At 38.9% G+C, this 24,247-nt stretch overlaps 1 protein-coding gene across 1 annotated transcript; it reads left to right on the forward strand.

The window, feature by feature from the left end:
* Positions 1-1,536: 1,536 nt before the first annotated feature.
* On the forward strand, positions 1,537-23,563 carry CFAP300 (cilia and flagella associated protein 300). The gene is made up of 7 exons (XM_075081926.1): positions 1,537-1,741; positions 2,240-2,321; positions 4,163-4,235; positions 9,977-10,143; positions 12,417-12,589; positions 18,809-18,875; positions 23,154-23,563. The coding sequence occupies exons 1-7, from the start codon at positions 1,632-1,634 to the stop codon at positions 23,283-23,285; spliced, it is 804 nt and encodes a 267-aa protein (XP_074938027.1). The 5' UTR covers positions 1,537-1,631; the 3' UTR covers positions 23,286-23,563.
* Positions 23,564-24,247: the final 684 nt, after the last annotated feature.

Genomic DNA, 24,247 nt, shown 5'->3' on the forward strand with positions numbered 1-24,247 from the left:
GCCCAAAAGACCTAAAGTTTCACTCTTTTTTTTTTTAAATCCTGGATTTGAGTCTGCACAACTCAAAATTGAGAATTTATGTGTTTGGTAGTTGTTGCTATGCATCACTCCCTGCCCAAACCAGTTATTTCACTTTGGCTATTTAATCTCTGGCTAGTAATATTAGTGGCAAGAGGAATTTAACAGATGGGGTACTCCTGGAGTAGGTGGAGACATGTTGAGAATAAGTTATAAAAATTTGTTTTGGGTGCCTCCTCTTTAGATTGTATTCAAACACTAAGAAGAAAGCCACACTCTCTTCTTTATCCCCTCTTGAACTGTCTCTATCATTTAAACATCTTGAAGTATAGTGTAGCATTATTTTCTATCGTTGTTTAGGTGTAAGTAAAATTTGGGGAAAAAAATGCAAGTGTGTGGGGAAAACACTTGGAGAAAACAGAATGGAGATGATAAGGGGAATGACTCCTTAAATGTCACATAGCTGCTACACAATAACTTCGCCTGCTGAACTGCAGCCTGGTGATGTCAGCACTCTTTTACAAAATTTAATGAGCATGTAGTGAGCAATGAAGTCTACTGAAACTATGTTAAAACAGAGTTTCTTAACAGGGTTATGATATCTGTTTCTTCTGGATTGCTTTGGCACAAGCCTGTTTGACTAACATGACTTAGAAGTGAAATCTGTAGGACATCGTTTAGAGGCTGATGAGATGAGGGAGCGCGTCAGCAGTTTCATTTTTGCTCCCCGCCGTTGTTGCACGTGCACCTTTCTCTTCTGCTTTCTAATCAAATCAAATGTGATTCAGCTTAATTTTTACTATTTTTTAATTAGAAACAAACAAAACCACTGCTCAACTTCTTAAAAATGGGTCTGCTGTTTAGCCTGAGCAGCAGATTTATGGGAAAATGGCATTTTTTAAGATTTGCAGCAACGTGAGAGCTGATTTTGGAGGGGGGCTGACTGGTAAAGGATAAAGCATGAGATGTGCAGCAGCCTTAAACTCTCACTGCTTTCCCTGCAAAGGTCAGGAAATTCCCCAAATTTTGCAAGGTGTCTCTTGCTTTACTGGGCTTTTAAAAATAGCTTCCTTAACTAACGACGTATCAAATCAAATTTTCCACTGGGAAGAGCTTGAAAGTACAACCTCGCTATTCCCAAACGGCTCAACACACTGGTAAGCAAGCAGCAGCTCTTCATTAGAGCTTTGTAATTCATAACTTTGCGCTTTTCATAACACGTTTTGGCGCTGCGCTGTTGGCAGCGGCATTGATGAAGCCAGCTGTGGTGGTCCCGCTACCACCTTCGCCGGCCGGTGCGCACAGGCCGTGTGCTAGGCTCTCCTTTGGCAAGCCTGAAAGAGTTTTCCCGGTGCACAGACAGGAGCGGAGGGGAGGGGAGAGAAGGCTGATGTTTAATCAGGGCATTTGAAAGGCAAAAATCGAATAAATTCCGTCAGGAGGGCGGCGGCCACGCCGCCGCTGCCCTCACGGGGCAGGGCTAAGCGCAGTCCCGCCGGGCGGCGGAACGCCGGTGAGCGGGGCCGCGCCCCGCGGCGGGAGCGCGCCGGCAGAGCACCGCCTGCGCCGCGCCGTTTCCACGGCGACCGCCGAGCCGCCGCCGGCGCGGGAAGATGTCGGCCGGGCACCGGGGCGGCGCGGCGGGCTTCGCGTTCCGCTCCCTGCCCCAGAAAGTCTTCTCCTGCCTGCAGGACAGGGACATCGGGGACCGACTCCTCAAATGGTGGGAGGGGGAAGGCCCGCTGCGAGCGGCGCCCCGCTGGGGGCGGCGGGGAGGGGACAGGGCCGGCGGCGCTGAGGGCTGGGGCGGCCGCCGCGCCCCCGGGGCTGCCGCTCTGCGGGCGGCCGGCCCGTGCCGCGCTCTTTTTTTCCTGTTTGTTTTTCGTCCCCCCCTTTAATTGGAAGTCTCCTGTGTATTTTTCAGGGACGTAAACCGCTTGTCCCGAGGTGGAAGGCGTTTGTCCTTGTCTTCCAGAGTTAGCCGAGATCTGTTTCGGTTTCGCGGCGTTGCTCTGAAGCCGCGCGAGCAGCGGTGGCGCTTCCTCCGCCAGCCCTCCGAGGAGGCGGGAGGCGGTTGGAAGTGAGAATGGAAAAAGAGAAAAAGAAAAAAGTGTAATTATTGGTCAGAATACGACTTTATGTAGTGTAGCCAGGCAAATTTGCAGATTGAATAAGTACCTAGTATGTCTGCAGAATATTTAATGTCATTTTTCTATTTCAGGTCCATGCAAGGCAGGATCACAGCACAAGCATTCGGTTTCGACCAGCAGTTTAAGCCCTATCAAAAGGATGAATTTGTTATGGTAGTTCTAAGTGCTTTGCATTTTAAATTGGCTTTTCAAATTATAGCGATTGGAAAACTGCGTAATGGCAAACATTGTAGCAGTGTTAGCATGCTATTTTCCTCCTCGCTGTCTCCTTGAAAGTAGGTGATTTAGGTGTGGTGTTCAAATCTTACTTTGTGTTAATTATTGTCCAGTAAAAATATTTTCGTCAGTACTAATGTTACTCTGTTTTAAGAGGGAACAATTTAGTCGTTCAGGATTCCCAAGAATGGGAATCTGAACTGGATGCTGATCTTGGCCACCTCATTTAATGTTGGGAAGTCTACCCAGGGAGAGACTTTAAACGGTGGAACCCTTGCTTACAGCTATTACTGCTTTGTCACAGTAAATACACTGTGCAGTTACACACGCATATGCACCATATATCTGAAAATACAAAATTTTAAAATTTATTGGATACCATTGCTTTATACTGGAGTTTTGTGCTCTCAGCTTTTTGGGACTCAGGCCTCTTGCTGATTTTGTGTCTTCCACTTTTGCTGTCTGCAAAGTCAAATCTGTTCATCTATTTGCAGACAGGAAAAAATAATACTCTGGTTTTAGAAACAGTGTGGTTTTTACATCTGTTGTTTTAAAGGCAACTCTTTGATTCATTGTATGTCTACTTTATATTGTTATCCTGGATAAAGAACTCAGCCTCTTTGAATTTTAAAGAAATTCACACAGAAGTACACTAATATTTCATCTCCCATTGATAAGCATTTCAAACAATTGAAGTTTACAAAATATGCCTTTACCTTATCAATGCTTGTCTCTTCCGAATTAAAAATATAAAAATATTCTGAAATCATAGAATCATAGAATTGTTAAGGTTGGAAAAGACCCTTAAGATCATCGAGTCCAACCGCTAACCTATCACTGCCAAGTCCACCACTAAACCATATCCTCAAGCACCACATCTACCCTTCTTTTAAATACCTGCAGGGATGGAGACTCCACCACCTCCCTGGGCAGCCTGTTCCAATGTTTGACAACCCTTTCGGTGAAGAAATGATGAACTCTGAGTAGCTGTGAATTAATTGAGAACAAAGGGACCATTATATTATAAAGTCTGATCTCTCTGTATCCCAGAGAGGTGGTAAGAGATTTGGTGATGCAGAGGCTGAAAAATCCATAATTTTCTTAGCAGCTTCTTCAGTGATTATTCACTCTGCTTGTATGTATATACATAAGCGTGGGTTTTCTTAATTGGCTTATCCATCATTTAAACTTGTCAGCTACCAGCATTACTATGCATGTCTCCTTTTTTAAATTGATAAATCAATAAGATTGAATACTTCAAATCTTACTGTGGAACATCATCTCCATCCCTTCAATAACTTACGGATTTCTTCTGTATGTGTTTAATAATTTTTGTGTGTCCCTACAGTTCTCAGAGCTTCAAATTTATTTATAGAGTGTAAATCTTACAATCATACTTAACATTTAATTTTTGACTTCAACACATTGCATGCAGAGATAGAATTGTTTCATCTCTTCTTCCATTTTCTGTACCTCCAAGGATTTCATACAACCTTTTTGTGTGTTATTGGGCTAGAAGTGCTTTACTGTAAAACCTTAATACTGCATACATAAATATGTACTTGAAGATATCATGAATATATAAAAGACCCTGGCTACACAAAGTTACAAAAGCATGTATCTGGTGGCATGATATTTAGTATCCAAACTGAAAGATCATACAGAATCTGCTTACTAACTGGATCCTTATAATTTGCTTTGAAAGTATCCAAGGCACTATAAATTATGATTTTCTGTTTCATTTCATTAACTTGTGTTCTCTTATTTGAATAATATAGGCATTTTTTAATGATCAAAATGTGAACTCCAGTTTAAAGTTGCTCTCAGCTTCAGGACAATGGACTACATTGGGTAAATTTAGAATAAATTAGTCTTAAATAAAAAAGTCTGTGTTGTAACTATTTTCCTCTAGTTTACCATTTTGTAATAATTGCAGCTCATAACATGTGTGTCTTCAGCTGGTTGAAATATCTTAAAGGATGGCTTCTTATACTAAATAATAAGAAAAGATTCTTACCTAGTTTGTTACTAAATTGTCACATTTTACACTTTTTTTCCTTGACCCCTGCAATGATCCATAAACCAAGCTACTAGAAGTCTTTTCAAATGGTCTGGGATATCCAGTTGACCTGGTCAGGTATACAGACATAGTAAACTGCATTAATTGTGGAATTACAGTACTACCTTATTCAGATAACATTTGGAGAAAGACACTCTTCTGTAGATGCAGCCACCTTACTTAGGGCAGATATGAGGTTATTGCTCTGTTACAAATTGAAGTTGAGAGAGCAGTAGATTAGATAGAGCACAGCCCTGAGCTTGTCTATCTGCACAGCAAAAGTGACCTGGGCGCAGAAAGAGAGCCCTGTGATTGGTTGCTTTAGTTGCAATCATGGCATAAGGTAGACTTCTAGTTTGTTGCCATATCATTAACTACTTGTAACGCTTGATTATGTCTGTAGATGGAGATGAGACACTAAAGGAGAAAGACCAAGAGCAAATAGCACAGGATTTTATGGCACCCCTTTGAAATTGTATTTTTGATTATGTAAACGACACAAAATTTAATGGAAATTGCATGTGATAATGTGGTGGGATTTTATGCTTAGTGTGAACTCTGATATTGCCAAAGGGATTTTCCTTAATTGGAATATTTAAAAAGGGGTGGTGGGAAGTCCTCAGTTCTTTTGGTTTGTCTGCAGATACTTTACTGTGTGTAAATGTTTAATGCAGCTTTGGGGATTTTCTAACTTTTCCATTTCAACTCTCTGGAATTGGCATAGGTTTTCCCCACTATAATCAATGACACTAGACATTGCCACCTTTTTGTCAGCAAAATCCATTTTCCAAACACTGTATCCGGCGTGTATTCCGATGTGCATTTCAAAACAATTGAAATATATAGATGCAAAAAACATCTCAAGTGCCCCTCCAGGAACCTCTTTTCCACTCTAGCAAGCAGGAAGAAAATAAATATATTTCAGCCCGTGGATAAACCTTTTCCTGCTTTAGGCAAGAATTTTCTTAGGCTATCTGTCTAGCCTATGACTTGCCAGTCCCTGTAGTGAAGGTCAGTAGGTTACATACCTTGTGTTAAGAGTGGAGGGTCACTTGCCAAGTATCCCAGCTTAATTCCTGATTCTGCTCAATCTTCCTCAGCACAGAAGCAGTGCATTTTGTTCTGAGGACTGGAAGGGTTCCCCTTCTAAATCCTGAACAGCTGGTATACCCCATTTGCTCTTAAATTTTCATCTTCCCATTCTTTGCCTATTTTTGGTGAGGAATGTTGGCACATTTTTCTATACTTAGTCTTCATGTGCATTTTTTGAAAATATAGTAAGAATTAGCTTTTAGTGGGAGGAGTTAAAAAGTCATCCTCTAGTATTTTCTTCTTCAGGCATGCTGATATATTAATCCAGATATGCAATTTACTTATCCCTGTGAAGTGACTTCTAAAAACAAGCTCATATTCTTCAAAGAAAATACTGGAAATGGGCTTATTTTGCTTTTTAGAAATTCTGAAGAAAATTACATAATCTAGGTTGATTCAAATACTGTATTTATTCTTCTGCAAACAAAAATGTTTGGTTTTCTTTGTAGGGGGAAAATAATTTGGACACATAATGTAAGTAGGGTTTAGATAGGTTGTTAGAAACCCCCTTCTCCCTGCCATGAGCTTTGGCAGAAAGTATTTATGGACCCACAGAAAGATGTCAGCATTATATGAAATATCAATATAATATTACTTTATTAGAGCAAGTATTTTCATAATCCTTTTGTCTTTTTCCAGGCTGTGGTCCCCTTTTACCTTCTCACTAAGAATTTGTATTTCTTTTTAATTCAGTGGGTGCGGTTTCACTTTCATATTTATCTCTACCTCTTCTCTGTTACTTGTCTATCTCCTCTTCCTAAAAACTGGTTTTTTTCCTGTGTCTAATCTCATTTTTTATTTTTCTTGACTGCTTTTCATCCTCACCTTAATATTACCAGACTGTAATATCCTCAGTCTCCATCTGTTAGATCAAAAGGTGCCATAAAACGTGGGGTCCCCAAGGAATGCAACGTGTACCTCTCTTCTCAGCTCCCCCTCCCCCCATGTGTTGGGGTTCCTGGTATGATCCCACAGTAGTACATTGTCTCAAGGACTCCAGATGTAACATTACTTGAAATATAACACTTTAGGTAAACAATACACAAGGATATTCTCTAGTCCGCTTCATTGGATCGGATAGGCACTTAATTACCTATTCTCATACCACACTTTGCCTGTTGTAGTAGGGACCTTTTTTCCCCTCTTCCTGGCTGCATGGCAGAGTACCTGATAGTTCTGTCATGTGCTTTAAGCCCCCCCTTCATCTGTTACTCTCATATTTCTAAAATAGAAGCAGCAAAAGGAGCAAATTTGATGCATACCAACTTCTGTCTTGAGTCTTGTATTTTTAAATAGCTGCAATGAAAACTAAATAGTATTTTTTCCTTGGACACATTACTGGCCTTGCACCTGTCAGCAGCCTTGGGAAGGCAGGACTGTATCTGCTTAAGCTCAATTAACACTTGAAAAGTTATCTTCAAAGGGATAGGGTTACTGTCTTTTTGTGTGAAAAAAAGAGTGGTATTTGCCTAAGAAAGATTCTTGAGTTGCCATATGTACTTGAAGCTCTAACGATTGCTGTCTTTGGAATGGGGTTTTAGAATCTGGAAGGTAATCTTAAATTAGCAATTTTTTAGACTACTGTTATAGTTTATCATTTACCAAAATTTTAGATGTCATTTGAGCCTATAAATCATCAACCTGCACCTTTTACTTTTGAAATACCGTCTTCTTAGTATGGAGCACCGAACTTGCCTTATATATATGTTCTATATTAACTGTTTTGTAAATAGTAAGTTGCAAGATGTTTCCCTGAGACAAAAATCTTAAACTTTGGAGGAATTCTAAATATAGCTAATCTGGGGTTTACCTTCCCCATACTAGATATGCAACCCGTTCATTTAAAAGTATATTGGCAGCACTTTATACATATTCCAGAGCTAGGTGTTATAAGAAGCTTAATCGGCTTCCGTACTTTCCAGCTCTTTGTTTTCTACTTGCAGAGTTGTCAAGGCATTTCTCCTTCCCATTTTATTGCTCACTTTGACAGTGTTATTAAAACTGGTCACTCTTTTCTAGGAAATGCTGAATCTCCAATTTCAAATCTCACCTCTCAGATGGAGAATAGGATCTTCCAGTATATTTAAACTTTTCCATTTATAGTTTGGTTTTCTGAACTACTGAATAGATTACAAATCTCTTGATTTTTTTTTTTCCTGATGAAAGTTTTCATAAAACCTTGTTTCAGAGCAGAAGTGTGTCTCCTTTCCTCCCCCTTCCTCAATAAAATCCTATCAATTGAAGGCCTGTAAATAGCTCAATTTCTTATACTTTGAGCGCAATAACTGGGAAAATGTAAGATGCCTCTTTTTTCTTGAGTCATGTAACATCCGATTTTTATTAGTCTTGGCTCGGTTTTTGATTCATAGGTGTCTACAAAATAATTTCTATGTTAGAGGCTGATTTAACATTTATTAAATCTCTTATAAAATAAAAATTCTATCCCCATGAAGGGAAGCTAAGAATTAGAAGTTAGAGGAGTCTGGAGGTGAGGGGGTGGGAGGAAGCATAAATAAATAAATATCAGTTTGGGTTTTTTTCTTAGTTTGTGAGTCATGCTTTTTCTGACTTATGATTTTGGTTATACAACTTGATTATTTTTTGATAGTCACTATGCAGACAGGTAGGAGTATGTCCTAAACCTTTTTTCTTTCCTAAAAAGTACTCTTTTTCATAAACATATCTGTGGTTGTGAAGCCAAGCAATTAAATTCCGAGCTTTTCTCTATAGCTAATTTTCTTTACATTGCATTGGCCCAATAAAATAATTATAAAATTTCATGCCAGTACTTTTAGCTTAAGCAGACACATTTTCAAGCCATCAACTCATAACTTCTCTTTAATTTTTTTCTTAGTGTTGATCAGGTAGGCAGTATAGTTTACCTGGGTTTAAATACCTAAAATGCCAGTTCTACTTAACCTATGAACAAATAATCTCCATGTAATAATATATGAGAGAAATCTCAAGGACTTTTTGGAAGTGTGGGGGCAAGAGAAGTTTTAGGTTATGCTACGCTTGCAAAGATTAGGATCAGGATTAAATGATAGGTGCTTTTGGAAGCATCATGGTTCATACATCCCTTTTTGGCATGTTTCTGCTCCTGAAATGTTGTCATCTAGAGTGAAATTTGGATGTTTCCTAAATACTAGTCTTCAGTGAGCCTTTAGGCCAGTTTGTCAGGACACCACTTAATTTTATCTTTACTTGTATAGTCAAAAGCCTTTTAACATTGTGATGTTGTTGACCAGTCTTCCATCAAGGGAACCTACAGAGGAGAAAAGATAAGAGGAAACTCATGGAAAGCTGGAATGCTGTGAATATTATCTCTGCCGAGACACACTGCCCTGTGTTGCATGCTCATCCCTGCTCACACTCACTCGTGCTCACGCTCACTCGTGCTCTCCCCCCCTCTCCTGTTCAGAAGCACTTTAAAGGGTGTTTGGGGGCACTTGGAGATGAGTAGAGAATATGTTCTAACATTTGGTCTGAACATTTGGGCTGTAGAGAGCAGATGGAACTGGACTGAGTCCAAAGCTTCTTAAACATGAAGTCTAATGCTATTTTAGATGCCATAAGTTATCCAACACCACGCATACAGATTTGTAGATGTAAGACTGTATATAGAGAAGATATGTGCCCTTATAGCCTGATACCTCATTAAGGAAAATACTGTATGGCACTAGATGTCTATGAGCAACAGGATCAAGCCTTGGATGGCTTGCAAGCACAGAAAACAGAAAAATTATAGAAAAATGTACTCTGCACTTAATGCTTACAGAGATAATACTTCAGATTCATGCAGGAAGTGCTGATAGTACTTTTTTCATCTCCTAAAATAACTGGTTAGTAAAGCTTACAGTAGCTACAAAATAACTTTTTGTACATCACACCCTTAGAAAATCATATTCCGCAGCTTAAGCCTTAAAGAACCTGAGGACAAATACCAAATTTAGCGTGATGAAGTACAAAAGTCAATAGCTGCTAACAGCACCCCACAAAGTAAAAACCAAAATGAACATAGCCCTGATTATATTTTGGTTTGTCCTCAGGTTCTTTAAGGCTTAAGCTGCGGAATATGATTTTCTAAGGGTGTGATGTAATGTGATGATGAGTTCATACGGTGTTTCATCCATTACTTGTTTCGGTTGATATCATTACCAAGAGGGGGAGCAGGCACATGAGCTTGAATGGAAGGTAGCATTCAGATGAACTCAATGTTTTGTTTGTGCTCATTTTTTTCTTAGCTTGCTTTGGTTTTTTTGGGTTTTTTTTTTTTTTTTTTTTTTTTTTTAAAGAATATGCCACACACAACCATTCAGAGAAGCTGATTATTGCCACGCTGTATCAAATTACCAATTACTGTAAAGCCATTAGTACCTGGAAATTCTGCTATTTTATTTATTGCAAGAGATATGGAGTGAAGCCTTCCTATCTATTCCAGGTTCCAAAGTGACAAAAATTGAAGCTACAGTGGTGCCCTGTACACAGATTTCCATGTCATTTTTTGATCGGCTATACACTGAAGGAGTTGTTAGAGAAACTGGAGATATTGTGAAGTGTTTTGATGACTATTACGATGATATTCTAATCTCTGATGAATTAAGGAAGGTCAGTATAGCAATGAATATTTTCTTATAATTTTTCATACTCTATTAGGTACTGTAGGTACACATTTTTCAGGTGGTTTTTTTTCTTTCTGTCAATATACTTTCCATGGTAAAAACAGGCATCAACAGCCATGTGATAGAAATGACTGAGGCACTGCAGTGGCTGAATGTGTGAAAGCAGTGGCTGTTTTCCAGGCGGGGCCTCTTTCCTTTTCAGGTGGGAGAAAAAGCTAAAAACTTTTTCTACCCAGCCTTGTCTCAAGTAGTCAGTGCTTGGAGGGTGGGGGGAGGGGGAGGGAGAGAAATGCAGCTACTCATTTGTCTAGGAGGGGAAAACAGGTGGTGCTCATAGAAAGGTCCCATGATACCCAGAACTGTGGGTTCACAGCTACTTCCAGGTAGTTGATGAATTTGTATGTACTCAATAACTACATCCTGAAGCATTCCTGGCCAGGAATCCTGACCATATCATATGTGAAGGCATTTAAGGAAAGACATCTTCATGTATTTTCACTGAAACAAAGGAGAGAAAACTGTGAAGAGGGAAATTATTTCTTAGTGTAACACTGGAAAAGGACTAAATATAACTCCTGAACAGGCCTGCAAGGTAAAAGCTGTTTGTTATTCTCCAGTGGAGGTGTTAAGAGAGCAGATTATTCTGAAAAATAATCTCTTTAACAGTGGCACCTTCTTAATCAACGTATGTCTTCACTGTGTTTCTTTTGACTTCATAAGCTAAAACAATTTTTTTAACTTATGTTTGTTTAGTATTAGCAAAGCATACTGTGGGAGAACTGGATTTTGTTCTTCCTTGTATATATAATCATCATAAGTACTTAATAATTATAGAGTTGCACTCATTTGCACTTGGCAAATCCTTTGAAGGCAATGTATTTGAACCAGTGACACTGGTTACAGGATGTGGCCTGAAATACTGGTCTGTCCTGTAAAGTTCTGGGAAAAGGAGACAACTCAAGCTCATGCTTGAATTTCAGATGTGGTTCGTAGCCTAGCAGTTCAAAATACTATGTATTTATTTATTTATAAGTCGGGTCCGTGTTAATGTTTTCTGAAAATTGAGTAGGATGTAGGAAAGTTAGAGGCAACATTTAAAAAAAGAAATCATTGGAATTTCAGTCTCTTTCTATTTTATTTCCCTTAGAAGGGATGTGTGTGTCTGCAAGTTGCAAGTTGACGGATTCACATTTGTTTGAAATGAATGTGATTCCTACTCATAAGACCTAAGATGGCAGAAAGGATTCAGAGTCAAAATCTGCCAGCACTGATGTCAAAACTTCCGATTAAATTACTCAGCGCCCTAGGATGGAGACTGTAGGGGGCAGCAAACTGTCTATCCCCTGGTGTCAGAGGGTGGCTCTCAGCTGCAAAACTCCATGCTTCTTTCCTACCTGCCACGTCTTCTCTTGCTTCAACCAAGAAGGGCGCTGGGATACGTATGAGGTGGCCATCAACAACAGTTGCTGCCCAGGTCCTTTTTTACTCAGGTTGTGTAGTGATGTTATAAAGAGGGCCAGAGAGCGGTAAGCTCACGTCTAGCCTTGACCAGTTTGCCTGGGTTGGCATCTGCAGTTTGGCCGATGTGACTCAAAATGTCTTGTAGCCATACTGAGTTACAATTCCTGTCCACCCTTACAGTGCATAATGTTGGGACTAATAGCAAGTCCTCTGTGTTCACATAATATTGCAGCAAAAGGCAGGTGAGATGCATGGAGGCAGCTGGATAGCATGTCTGGTTTATCCAGGCTACACATAAAGGCTTACTAAAGTCTGCAGTAAAGAATGATGTGAGTTTGAGTGATCTCTTCTGGGAGATCCTTAGGATTCCCTTTCAAATGTGAGATAGCTGTGTAAACTTAGAGTAAAAAAGCAAATGTAGGCAAAATTACCAAAGACAAACTAATTGGCAGTGATCCACATACCAAATATAGCTAGATTATTTGCAGATTATTGATGGTTTCATTAGGTCGATGAGCAATTAACCAGTGAATAACAAGAAAAATCTTTCCTTATGTCTTGTGGGCACAAATCTGACAGTGATCCTGCCTTATATTGCATCTATAAATTATGAACATAATTGCATCATTGGAAGAAGGATTTAGAGAGAAGTACTCATTTATTTCCATCCTGAGTTCATATCATTCATATGGACGTAAACTCTGTGTGACATACAGCAAAGTAGTTGCATTGTGTATAAACTTAATCTCAAATGAGTAGTTTTCATCTATTTGACTTGTTATTTTCTTGTTCCATAAGGTCTTGCTTCTGGAAGATTCAGACCATTATGACTTATTCAGTCAATCAGATCGCAAGGAATTTCTGTTCTGTCTTTTTAAGCATCTCTGCATTGGGGGAACTCTTTGCCAGTTTGAAGATGTAGTTGGCCCATACTTAGAAACAACAAAAGCTTTATATAAAGATTTGGTGAGGTAAGCGTTTTCTGTTTTATACAATTGTATATGTACGTGCTGTGCATAGATACTTTGGTTGATCTGTGTAAATTTATTGTGCATTACTGCTTCAAAAATGGGTCTGTTATTTAATCAATTTGCAAGCTTATTTGTCTTCAACTATCAAAATACTATATAACAACGGGAGTAGTTCAGTGGCAAAAATATACGCAGTTTTAATGGCATCTGTCCCACATAAAAACTTTTTTATATTACATATATGGACATTGATGTTTTATAATTCATTCCCATTTTAAAGATTTTTGTTTCTATAATCGTCTGCTGAAAACATGGCATGGCACTGGAAACCGATTGTGTTCCCACTGTCATTGAGAAAATATCAACAATTCAGTCTTGGATACATAATCTTGAACTACTTTCAAGGTGCTTTTGGCTTAGAATTTTAAAATTAAATACTTTAGTTGACATTTTTCGTTCTTTATATATTTTATTCCAGCTGATTATTATTTGTTTAAAATACAGTTGGATTTTGGCATTCTTAATTCCACAAATACAATTCTCGCAGCATAAAGCTAAGGGTGATAGAATCTGGCTGTTAACGTGACACAGTGGAATAACACACATGTTTTTGCCAAGTCTAGTGTATGGAATTTTTGGAATTTTATGTGTTTTGTGGTTTTTTTTTTCTTGAGGTTAGAGGTGGTTGATCAGAGATTCAAATTCAGAAAAAAATGGCAAATTTTTGCCCTGTTTTGATATATCCATATGCTGACTTTTTCGATTGACAAGTTTTCTTGTTTCCTGGCTGGTGGGAAATAGAATGTAGTTATGGGTTATGCAAAGACTCATTGCTTGCTAAGCTAATGGGAATATGAAGATTGTCAATGATATTACTAAAATTTTATATTATATTAACTTTGCCACTCATAATAAGTATCTGTGGGATAGTATAAAGAACAATATTAACCTGAATAATGGAAATCAATTGCAGACCTCTGATATGAGAGATAGTACAAGAACTCTGATAATGTGGATACTAAGTAATGCATTACAATGTATGCTACAAAAGCTTCAAATTGCTTGAAGTAGGAACTGATATTCTTCTTCCTTCTCAGCTCTGTTTGGGATGGTGTGATGACCAATTTTTATTTCATCTCCTATTTTAAGACTATATACAAGGATATTAGGGAAATAATCACGTAAGATGCATTCATCATTAAGTCTGTTCTTAAAATGTCTTTGGATAAACTTAAGAGTAAAATTTATATGTCTGAACAAAGATACAGTGAAAGGATTAGACCCAGTGATTCTTAATTGCCTGAATATTTCTTTCCTTCTGTACTACTTGTATATAGACTGGAGTATCCAAACAGAATATTTAAAACAAAATATTTGTCTGGTTTTTGGAATTTTTTGTAATAGTTAACCAAAGAAGCTTACAAATCTTTTATAACTTCTAAGCAGCTTTCAGATTTTCTAATGGTCAGTACTTTTCAGGGTGCAAGTGGATTTAGTCATGTGTTGTTTCCCAGGGTCATCTAGAATAAATGATTAAAGCAGCAGTAGAACGCTTGATACTTTTAGAGAAACCACTGAAACAGAGAAATTGAGCATTATCAATATTCTAGGAAGATTTTTTAGAAATAATGAACTTAGATTGCTGCATGTATTAATTTGAATACTGTGATTAGTCACTAGAGCTTTCTTATTAGTGTGATTGGTTTTGATATTTTCATATCGTATGTAGATGGAAATCAAGTAGGTTCTTCAGAAATACAGAATATGACATAAAAGGATCCATCAGGGCTTCACCTCTACCCTCCCTTTTCTTTTAAGTTGTTCACTCTGCACTTGAAACAAGCTGTTTGTTACTCTAATCCTTGGCCTTAGTTGACTCTGCATTGACTACAGCTGTTTCTGCCCTTGTGTTGTTGAATTGACCTAGGACAAAGTACAAATCCAATTAGTTCCTTCACTTTATTGCTTCCCATTGTTGTTGAGTTGTTTTCTCCTAAACATGTTCAAATTTTGTTCTAAGCCACTCCTTTTCTTTACCTTCCTATACCCTTAAACCTTTTCCCTTCTTTTTCCTTTTCCTGCTGTACAATTTGGTAAGGATGTCAAGTAGTTCTTGTTTCTTCCAAAAAAAAAAAAAAAAAGCATCTGCCAAAATCTTCCCCACAACTTCATCCTGCTTGCAAGGTTGACTTTTCTATACCCTCAACCTGTTCCCTATTGGCCCTTTATATATTTCTGTGATGTTTCTCTTGAGTGCTACTTCTGTCCTTTATATAATATCAGGAGAAAACCTTTCAAGATCCATCCCTCTGGTTTTTTGGTGGGGGTTTTTTTGACCTTTTTTTTTTTCCAGTTGGCAGCTTGCTTTCTATCCTCCAAAGTTTTGAAGTACATCTACTCAGTTTGTGTGACATAACTGATCTTCAGTGTTTATCTACCATGTGTCTCTCCATTTCTGTGCCTAGAAATGTCTGCTGGTTTCTCACTGCCAGTGGAGCTGGCGTTAACACTGACTAGCAGTTGAGAAAGAAACTAACAATTTAACCAATCTTTTATCTTGCTGCTTTGATATTAAGTTCTCTGTTGGTCACATGAGAAAAACTTTTGGTCTTGACATTTCAGACTTCCCCTCCCCCTTCATAATCACGGTTCTCATTTCCCCCTGCCCCCAGTTTATCCAAAATTATGTTGCTGTTTTGTTACCACCATCTTAAGAGAGAAAAGGCCAGTGAAAGGACAAGCAATGCAGCTCTGAAGAGGGACACTAATGCCACAGTCTTGATTTAATTTCTGATTTCGAGTCCATGCTGTGCACTGTTACTTAATTCATTTCTGCACAAATTACACCAGAACAGAAGGTAAAGCAATGAAAATTACTTTCATATGGCCTCTTATTTTCAGTAGATAATTGCTAATGACAGTAGTGGTCTCTTAAATTCTGCTCACCAAATGGTTCACCTTCAAATTCCTGTTGAAAACCAATTATTCTTTAAATTCTTCTTTTCTAGACTGCTATCCTCTGCCTGGTTTCTTTTCATCTTAGATTGCAGTCACATTGGATACTTTCTACTCTTCGTAAAGTGATAATAAACATTTTTCATGTATTAAAAAATTCTGTAAACTGTACTCTTCGTAAGCTTTAATGTTTATGTCTTGAGGGCTCAGAAGGCTTGGTGCAAAACAAATGGATAGTACAAAAATTATTAGCTGCTAGCTCATGTGCATTGGCAAATTAGCCCCTCAGATGAACTTAGTCTAATCACAATATGCTTACAGATGTATAGACCACCACTGTTTGGTCCTGTAACTGCTTTTCTTATGGAAGAAAGCCTTGGCATGAAGAGTTAAAAAAATATGTCTTTAGTGCCAAGAGTGGCAGAGCTATTACGAGCTTTTCCCCACTTTTCTTTCTTACAACCTTTCTTCTGGCCTTTCCTGAGTTCTAACTCCAAGGCACTAGCATTCAAAATATCATCAAAAGGCTTGAGATCTCATTTTATTAAACCATTTCCATGTAAATTGTTTTATTATGAGACAATGCAATAACCTTTTGAAATTAAGCACTCCAGATATTTTACAAGCACAGGTAGGGACTTCCAAATACAACTATTAAATGACAGACATTTTCTCCTTTGTAAAAAGAGTACTAATTACTTCCTCATTAATTAATGCACAACTTGGTGTCTGTTACTAGCAGTAATTAGTCTGCGATCAGCTGAATCCATCCAAAATTTTAGCATTGTCATATCCTGTGTAACCCAAGTAATTTCAATATCTTTGTTGTAATACTTTCCATTTAGTTAAAGAATACATTTACATGACAAAAACTTGTTAATTAAAATATAATCTCTGAATCTTTGTTGATAAATCTTGTCATTTGTACTTAGCCCCTGATTTTTCTGACAGTGTCTCTCCATGGTGACAGCTGCTGTAATATCTTCTAGCCATTGTTCTCTTCTCCTTCCTTCTGTGCCATCTTCATGTTCTTTTCCCCATAATAAATGAATTTATGTGAAAGCACTGAGTTGTTCTTTTAATGTTTGGAAAGCCTAATAAAATATTGACAGTAAGGTGAGGATATAAATAGAACCCAAAGTGAATTAAGAGACAATGAGGAAGTTTGCTCTTCATAAAAAGAGAATAGGTGCACGTTAAAGTGATGAGGGAACTACCATATTTAATAAATAGTTTAGAAGTTAGCAATTTGAAAGAACAAAGGGGGTATTAAGACAATTTTTAAGGAAATACTATCCTTTTAAAGAAGACAAAGTAGTTTTTTCTAAAACCTTTTAGGGAGAAGAAAAAAAGAAATAGAGCAAATGAGCTTGTCAAAGGCAAGGAAAGAAACCAAGGATGGTTTCTTTCAAGTCACCAATGGAAGAATCTCATCTGATTTTGGCAGATATATTATTTTGCCTTAAAAGTTAACCAAAGTACTAGAAATAAATGCTCAACCTGAAAAAAATTGGTTACAGGAAGCTAACCACAAGGGGAAAATTTCTCAAGACAGTGGAATAAATAGGAAGACTTATTCACTGTCACCCCTTACTTTAGTATCCTAGATATACAGAACATAAAAATTAAGAAACCAGAAATTGAAAGCTTCAATTTCAGACACAAGAAGATGAAGCCAGGGTAACTTAAATACGATTGTAGTTTTTGGGGTGGTGATATATGGTAGAAAGTGCTAACCCCACTAACCCTCTATACCTTGTTCTGAAAGTTGTCACTCTTGCAGCAGAGATGGTTAAACAGTTTCTGAACTGCTGCAGTTTACAGCCCGGTACGTTAGCATAAACCAGCATACATGTTAGTTTATCTTAATATGCTGGTCTGTAAACTGCAGTGGTTCAGAAGCTGAGTCATGAACCAGTTGAGCTGTCCCTGCTGGGAAGGCAGTAATCTCTAGAGGGGCGGTAAGGCAGACAGCTGGGGCCAGTACCAGTTTCAGCAATGCCATCTTAATCGCTGTTGAGTATATGAACATGTCAGTTACAACAAAAATTTCTGAGAAAGCCTCCTAACTGACTCACCACAGGAAAGATCAACTTCACAGTATAGGCTTAATTCATACATGACTCTGTCATTACTCTACAGATGAAATCAGTTAATTGGAGAGTCAATTTCTTTTATTGGATGGAGAGATTTAATCAACAAAGATGGTGTTGGTTGATTTGGGGTTTGTTCTTATGAAAAGAAGCTTCGTGAAAGCAGTGGTAATAGAGGACTGCTGTCACAGGCAGCTTGGAGCTGGTGGGGAGGACAACTGGGCTGTGTTTAACACACATCCTCCAGCAGCTTGGCTCTGTTGGGACCTTTCCCAGGAATGGAACCTGTTTGTGACAAGGCAGGTTTTGAGCTATGCATTTCTTGGAACTGTATAGTATGGAATTTATAACTCACTGCTCCACAGTGAGTTAATATAAATAGGAATATGAAATTAGATACATGAATAGAAGTTACATGATCTAATTTCTGAAGAAATGTAAGCATCACTTAAAGCAGACCTAAGGAAAAATGACACGTTTAAAAATACTTTATCTAAAATACATTGAGATGCCTGGATACTTTGCAATAATATCTTAGTGTTATTAGTAATTGTGATGGAAGAAATGGCAGTCTTCACAACAGTCAGTCTAGAAATACGAAAGTTCAGAACCAATACCATCCTAAGTTGTAGAGCTGTCTATATATACAACATTCCAAAGGAGGAAAAATGAACTTAACTGAAATTATATGTTAATTAAAAATGAGCTAAAGCCTGCATTTCTTCACCAGTACTGCTGCTATTTCTTGTAGTCTGTATTAAGATGCAGTTCACTTTGCAGGTTTTTTCTCAAAGAATATGTGAAAAGATTTTTACTAAATGTTTAGCTGAATAAATTTTCATAGCTATCAAAATGCAAACTTTATACTGGAGTCATCTAGGCCTGGGTAATATTGCTGTGATTTAGTAGCTGAAAACAGTGGCACCAACTCAGATGAGTGCAAGTTCAGTAGTTTTCAGTAAAATGTCATAATATCCACATTCTCTAACAATGGTCAATGTACCTTTTCATGGTCAATGTGACATGAGTTGCAATTTAACTATTAATTTGAACTTGATTAAACTGAGTGAGAGCACAGTGCATATGTTAAAAATGTATTTATTAAATGAAGGTTTCTAATAATCAGTGCTTAGCGTACTTATTAAGTACGTGTTATTCCCCTGTATTTCAGTGTTCAAAAGAATCCGGAAACAAAAGAAATATGTATTATTTCTACAGTCTTCAGAGTGTCTGCATATGTAAGTATTAATAATTTTTGATACAGGATTTTACTGGAAGTAACATCCATAACATGAAAATAATGAATTGACATTTACAGAAAGAAAGCATAATATTCCATTTTAAAGGGTTATTTTTTCCATAGTTGTTGTCAATTTTTATTCATGAACTCTTTCCCTGATCTCATCCTGCTTTCTTGTCCTCTTTACTAACTCCTCATCAATAACCACCAACTAAAGTTTTATTTGGTAGCTCACTAACAATAGGTTTACTAGATTACACTTGAAGTCATAATAGTCATCCAGAAACCAGTTTATGACAAAAAAAATATCTTCAGGTCTGAATAATTCTGGGTTTAGATCCACTTGAGGTAGCAGTAAGGATTAAGAATCCACTCTTGAATTTGTACAGTTCTATTTTCAGCAATGTTGCTAGATCTTTCTGAATAGCTTGTATTGCATCTGTTTCTATAAAGACTGTGCAGAAGTTTAGTATACAAAAGGTTGGGGTGGCGAGATGACTGCCAGCCTCTCTTCCCCTCCCTTGTCAAGTCTCATTCCTGTCTGTTTCTCTTGCAAAATAATACATTTACCATCAAGATAACTTTAAGAACTGGCTGCATGTTTACTGGATACCGTGTATCTGTCATTTAATTGTTACAGTAGGATAAACTATTCCAAATTCTTCTTAAATAACCAGCATATGTAATAATTAAATGTCAGATTATGTACCCACTTTCAAAAGAACCAGCTGATGTCATTTTAGGCTGCACAAACTTCCCTGTAAGTTGCCAATAGCCCAGTTGTTCATCTGTGGGTCATCATCTTTTAAGTACTACATGTGATTCATAAAAGGCTTTTGAAAATAAACACTTTATGGGTGTATCAAAATTTACCTTTCCACTAGGCTGCAGACTGTAATAAAAATGAAATAAAAAAGCAAAATGCTGATAACTTGATGTTCTTTGGCTCTTACTGTTTCCTCCCCATCTCTGAATCAAATGTGTTGATGTGAACTTTGCAGATTTCTATGTTTAGGTAGCTGCATGATATTTAAGAGCTGCCCTAACTGTCTGCCATACATTAAATATCATCAATATTTTTTAAAAAAAGGGACAAACTTAGGCAACTTTTTGAAAACAAAATTGTGGGTGGACAACACAAAACCTCGTGTAAATACAGAGCAGTGTGTCCTCCCTGTAGCCTTGGGGGGAAATTAGGCTTTACTGCACATTCTGAAAATCTGTGAGGTGAAGGAGAATTCTGAAATTCTGGTTTCCATTAAAGAACATCCTGAAGAATTTTCTCTCAGAATAGAGAAAGGATTAAATGGGTATGGCTACATTGCTTGATGGCTCTATGGATCAAAACTCTTTAAAATCTACTTGGAAGTTACAGGAAGGGCACCTACTGGAGCACAAATGCCTTGTGCTTGTGGTGAAAAATTTCTCTGAAGGAGATAACTATGCTTCTGCAGTAGATTTAGTTTCTGAGTTCATGTGGTAAATAACTGTAGAGTGTGTTATTATAATCCTAATGTTGAGCTGACAATTTTTAAGCCATGTTTTCTTGGTTTGTATCTGAAAGAAATGGACATACCCTCCTAGTCTGATACAAATAAAAAAAGCTGTTCTGGTAAAAGTGACTTGAAGAGCAGCTGAGAAGCTCAAACAGCACACATTTTTGCAAGCTGGATTAATAAATGGACAAATATATTTGTATATTCGCACAAGTACAAATGGAATCAGGAATTAACACCATCCTGGCACCATCCCTTCCTTTTTATTTGGTTTTTAAGCTGTGGCTAGGATGCCCTTGTTTTGGAAACAATATCTAAAAAAGCACACTATTAGAGATGTAAATATTTCAAGGTATTAAGGTGTAATTATAAATGTCTGCAGCTTTGTTTAGCATCAAAACTTGAGAGAAATACTTTTAAATCTTGTGACCAAGTCCTCTGTTGAACTCCAGATAATACCCTGGAAAGCTTTAGGGCTTGCATGTAGTGAAACGTTGTTACAGCTGAGGTATTTGGATGCTATCTGGTATTTTAGAACTTTCTTTGTCTGAACCAGAACTATGGCAGTGTTAGAAATCAGTATGATACATAATTTATTCAAAAAGTAGTTTTTAAAAATTGTTGATTAAATGATGCAGTTTTGAGAGATGCTTAGCAGTATCTGTATTTCTGTCTTATGCTATACACATGTACTCTTAAATCATCAGCTGATTATCTGTATTCCTACAAAGAAAAAATAAAATTAGCCTACTGTAACGCCAGTCAATCAATCATTACACTCCCTGCATGTCTGAGCCGAAGGCCACACTGCAGGTGGAACCAGTGTGATTCTCAATTCAGGTACATGTACCCTACGGCTCTAAAAGCCAGAGTAAGTCTGTGTAAATTCCAGAGCCTTTATGCTCAAGTATTTTAGAGTTTTTATGACTTCTTATACCAATTAAAATAAATTTAAGAACCCTTTTAATTTAATTAGCTTATATTTATTATTTTCCTGGTACCAGGGTTGGTATATTCTGGGGTTCCTTGAAATGCCTCATCACCAGAACTTAACTCATTTTTATTCTTAGCTGTTGAATAAATTTTTAGCATGCCTTTAAACAGTCAAAACCTTAACTGGCATTGGTCGATTCCACAAGGACTGCAGGAGTGGGATCTTCAGTAGCAATGGGAAAAGAGTTACACTAGCAATCACAACTCTATGTTGGTTTTCTCTTGCCTTTTTTTCAATTTCGTGCACTAGTTTAGGCTATTTTTGGTGCTGAGTACTGTAAAATCTTAAAGCCTGCTCTCCTTACTGCAATTGAGAATCCGGTGTTTGATATACATGTATCCCTAAAAAACACCTGAAGAGAGCTAGGCATCTTAAAATTGGAGCTGCAGAGCTTATATGCCGCTTTGCTTAAAAATAGAATGCTATTTTTAGCTCGCGGCATGTGACTGCCATTGGAAAATGCTGTGAATAAACGTTATCAAATCTCCACCTGTCTTAAACAATGATTTTGCAGTGGTGCTTATCTTCATTTGAGATTTATGGTCTTGAATAATCCCACAAAGGAAGACACCAGAATGTATAGTAAGGGGTTCCTCCTCTCTGAAATAACAGGAGAGAAAATGAGGTGCCAGTAACAGCTACTGGATAAAATTCACAAATGGACCTCGGAGCAGAAACTGGAACCCAGACCTTTGCCTTCAAAGCTGACTGCCTTAACCTCAGAGAGAGGTTACATTTTTCGTGCTTCCTTGGTCCAAAAAAAGATGGATCATTTTATGCAAAGGAAGACATCTTCAACAAAAGAATGTGAGACATGCGCCTCTAATCTGGAATAGTCTGTACTCTGGGAGTTTAAGATTTTCCTGGAGAAAATGGACAATACGTGCAATATAGGAATTTCCCTTAGGCAAAAAAAGGGGAACAGAACCTACATCTCTTCAACTGGTGTATACAGGTATTGGGGAGCAGGAGGAAACCGTACATGTTTTAAAAGAAAGGGGGCATCGGCTATTTATCTGTTGATCTCTCAGATGTTCAATTACCAGCCTGAACACATTTTAAAAAAATAATCAACCCTTCAAAAATTCCCCTGGCTAGTTTCTGGGTCCCCATAGGATTTGAAGTGGGCGTCAGGCTGTGCTGCCCCATCAATGCTGAAGCTCTTATCGATGTATGCAGACGTAGGCTGTTAAATCAAAGAGCCCAGTTTGTGCTGGTTGTGAGCTGAACATGGGTTTTCAGACTGAGGATTTTGGTGCTAGGTGCCTAGATGCCCTTCAAGCCCTTTCTGGAGATTGGCACATGAGCTGTTTTCAATTACAGCTCAAAGTTGTTAACAAGAGCTGTAATGAGAGTTTTCCGTAAAGGCAAATATTTGAAACTGAACAGATGCTTTAGCAAACGCAAAGTGAAAAAGAATTAGGGGTAGAAGAGCTTGATGCATTAATATAGAGTCCCTAAATATTTTTCTATTTCAAAGGAAATGTGATTGGACCTTTGTATATTTAATCATTTGTATTTTAGGCTTTCATTGTGTAAACATGTGCTTACATGTTTAATTTTACAATTTATATTAATATGACATTCACCTCAAGGTATTCAGAACTACCGTGCATTTTGTAGTGTCAGGATCCTCATGGAGACATAACACTGCTTAAATAAACTATGGCGTATTTATTGTTTTGCCATGAAATAAACAGTTACAATTGGAACAAAATGCTACATTTCATTCAGAATTTATGAATTCTCTCCTGGGTTGCTAATCCTGGTTTTAACTTCCTCTCAGGATGATAACGGCCTGTGTTACCCTTCAAGCAAAAGCCACGAACAGACGTTTGCCTACTTGATCGTGGATCCCTGCAAGCGACACGTGCACACTCTATATCACTGTTTTGGTGGAAGTTTATTTACCGCCTAGTTATAAACCTGGCTGTTCTCCAGTCTTACAGCGGGGGTGGCCTTCTCTCTGCACCAATTTCGGGTAGAAGTTGCCCGGTTTCCTTACGAGGAAGGATGTGCTCCTTGGATCAGAGGCGCTGAACGGCCACACCTTCACTTAGATGTTACTGTGTGGTTAGTGACAAAAGTTTTGTGTAACTTTTCTGTATTTAAAAGGCACACTTCTTGAGGCTGTTGTCCTGGCAGTTTTGTCGCCCCTCCCCTCACCCGTTTGATTTAATAAAGGGTATTTCTCGAGATGCCTTTTCAGTTTTTCGGACCCCCGACGCACACATGCAGGGGGAGGCTCTACAGCCCGTGAAATCCCTGCAGGATCGGGAGAAAGTGCGTCAGGCGGCCCGGCCCGGCGACCTCCCCCCCTCGCCGCCACGCATCCGTCCCCCGCCGCCCCGGCCCCGCGTCCCCCCGGCAGCCCAAGCCCAGCCACCGCCTCCTCCTCCTCCTCCTCCTCACCCCGGGCCGGGCCCCGCAGCCTCAGTCCCGCAGCTGCCCAGGGGTGGGGGCGAGGGTGTTCCGGGCGGAGCCCCCACCCCACGCCCCGCGGGGGCGGAGGCGTGTGGGGGCGCAGACCCCGCCCGGCGGCGGCTCCCCGCGCGCGCGGGGGCGGCGGGGGCGCCCGCTCCCCTTCCGGGCCGGCGGGGGAGGGGAGCGCGGCCGCCTGGAAGTTGGGATAGGAGTTCGGGCAGGGGAAAAAAAAAAAAAAAAAAAATCTGGTTGGCGGCATCGCTCCGTGGCGGGCGGGCGCGGGCGGGCGGGCGGCAGTCGGGAGAGGTGCGGGCGGGCACGTAAGGCGGTGCGGCCGTACGGCGGACGAGGCGAGACGCGGGACGGCTGCGGGGATCGGGGTGGAGGGGGGCTGGGCGGCGCTCCCCGCGCCGGGTGCTCCCCAAGCGGGAGGCGGTGCGGGCGGGCGCGCGCAGA

This window comes from Phalacrocorax aristotelis, chromosome 1, assembly GCF_949628215.1.
Source record: "Phalacrocorax aristotelis chromosome 1, bGulAri2.1, whole genome shotgun sequence".
In the NCBI taxonomy this organism is placed as follows: domain Eukaryota; kingdom Metazoa; phylum Chordata; class Aves; order Suliformes; family Phalacrocoracidae; genus Phalacrocorax; species Phalacrocorax aristotelis.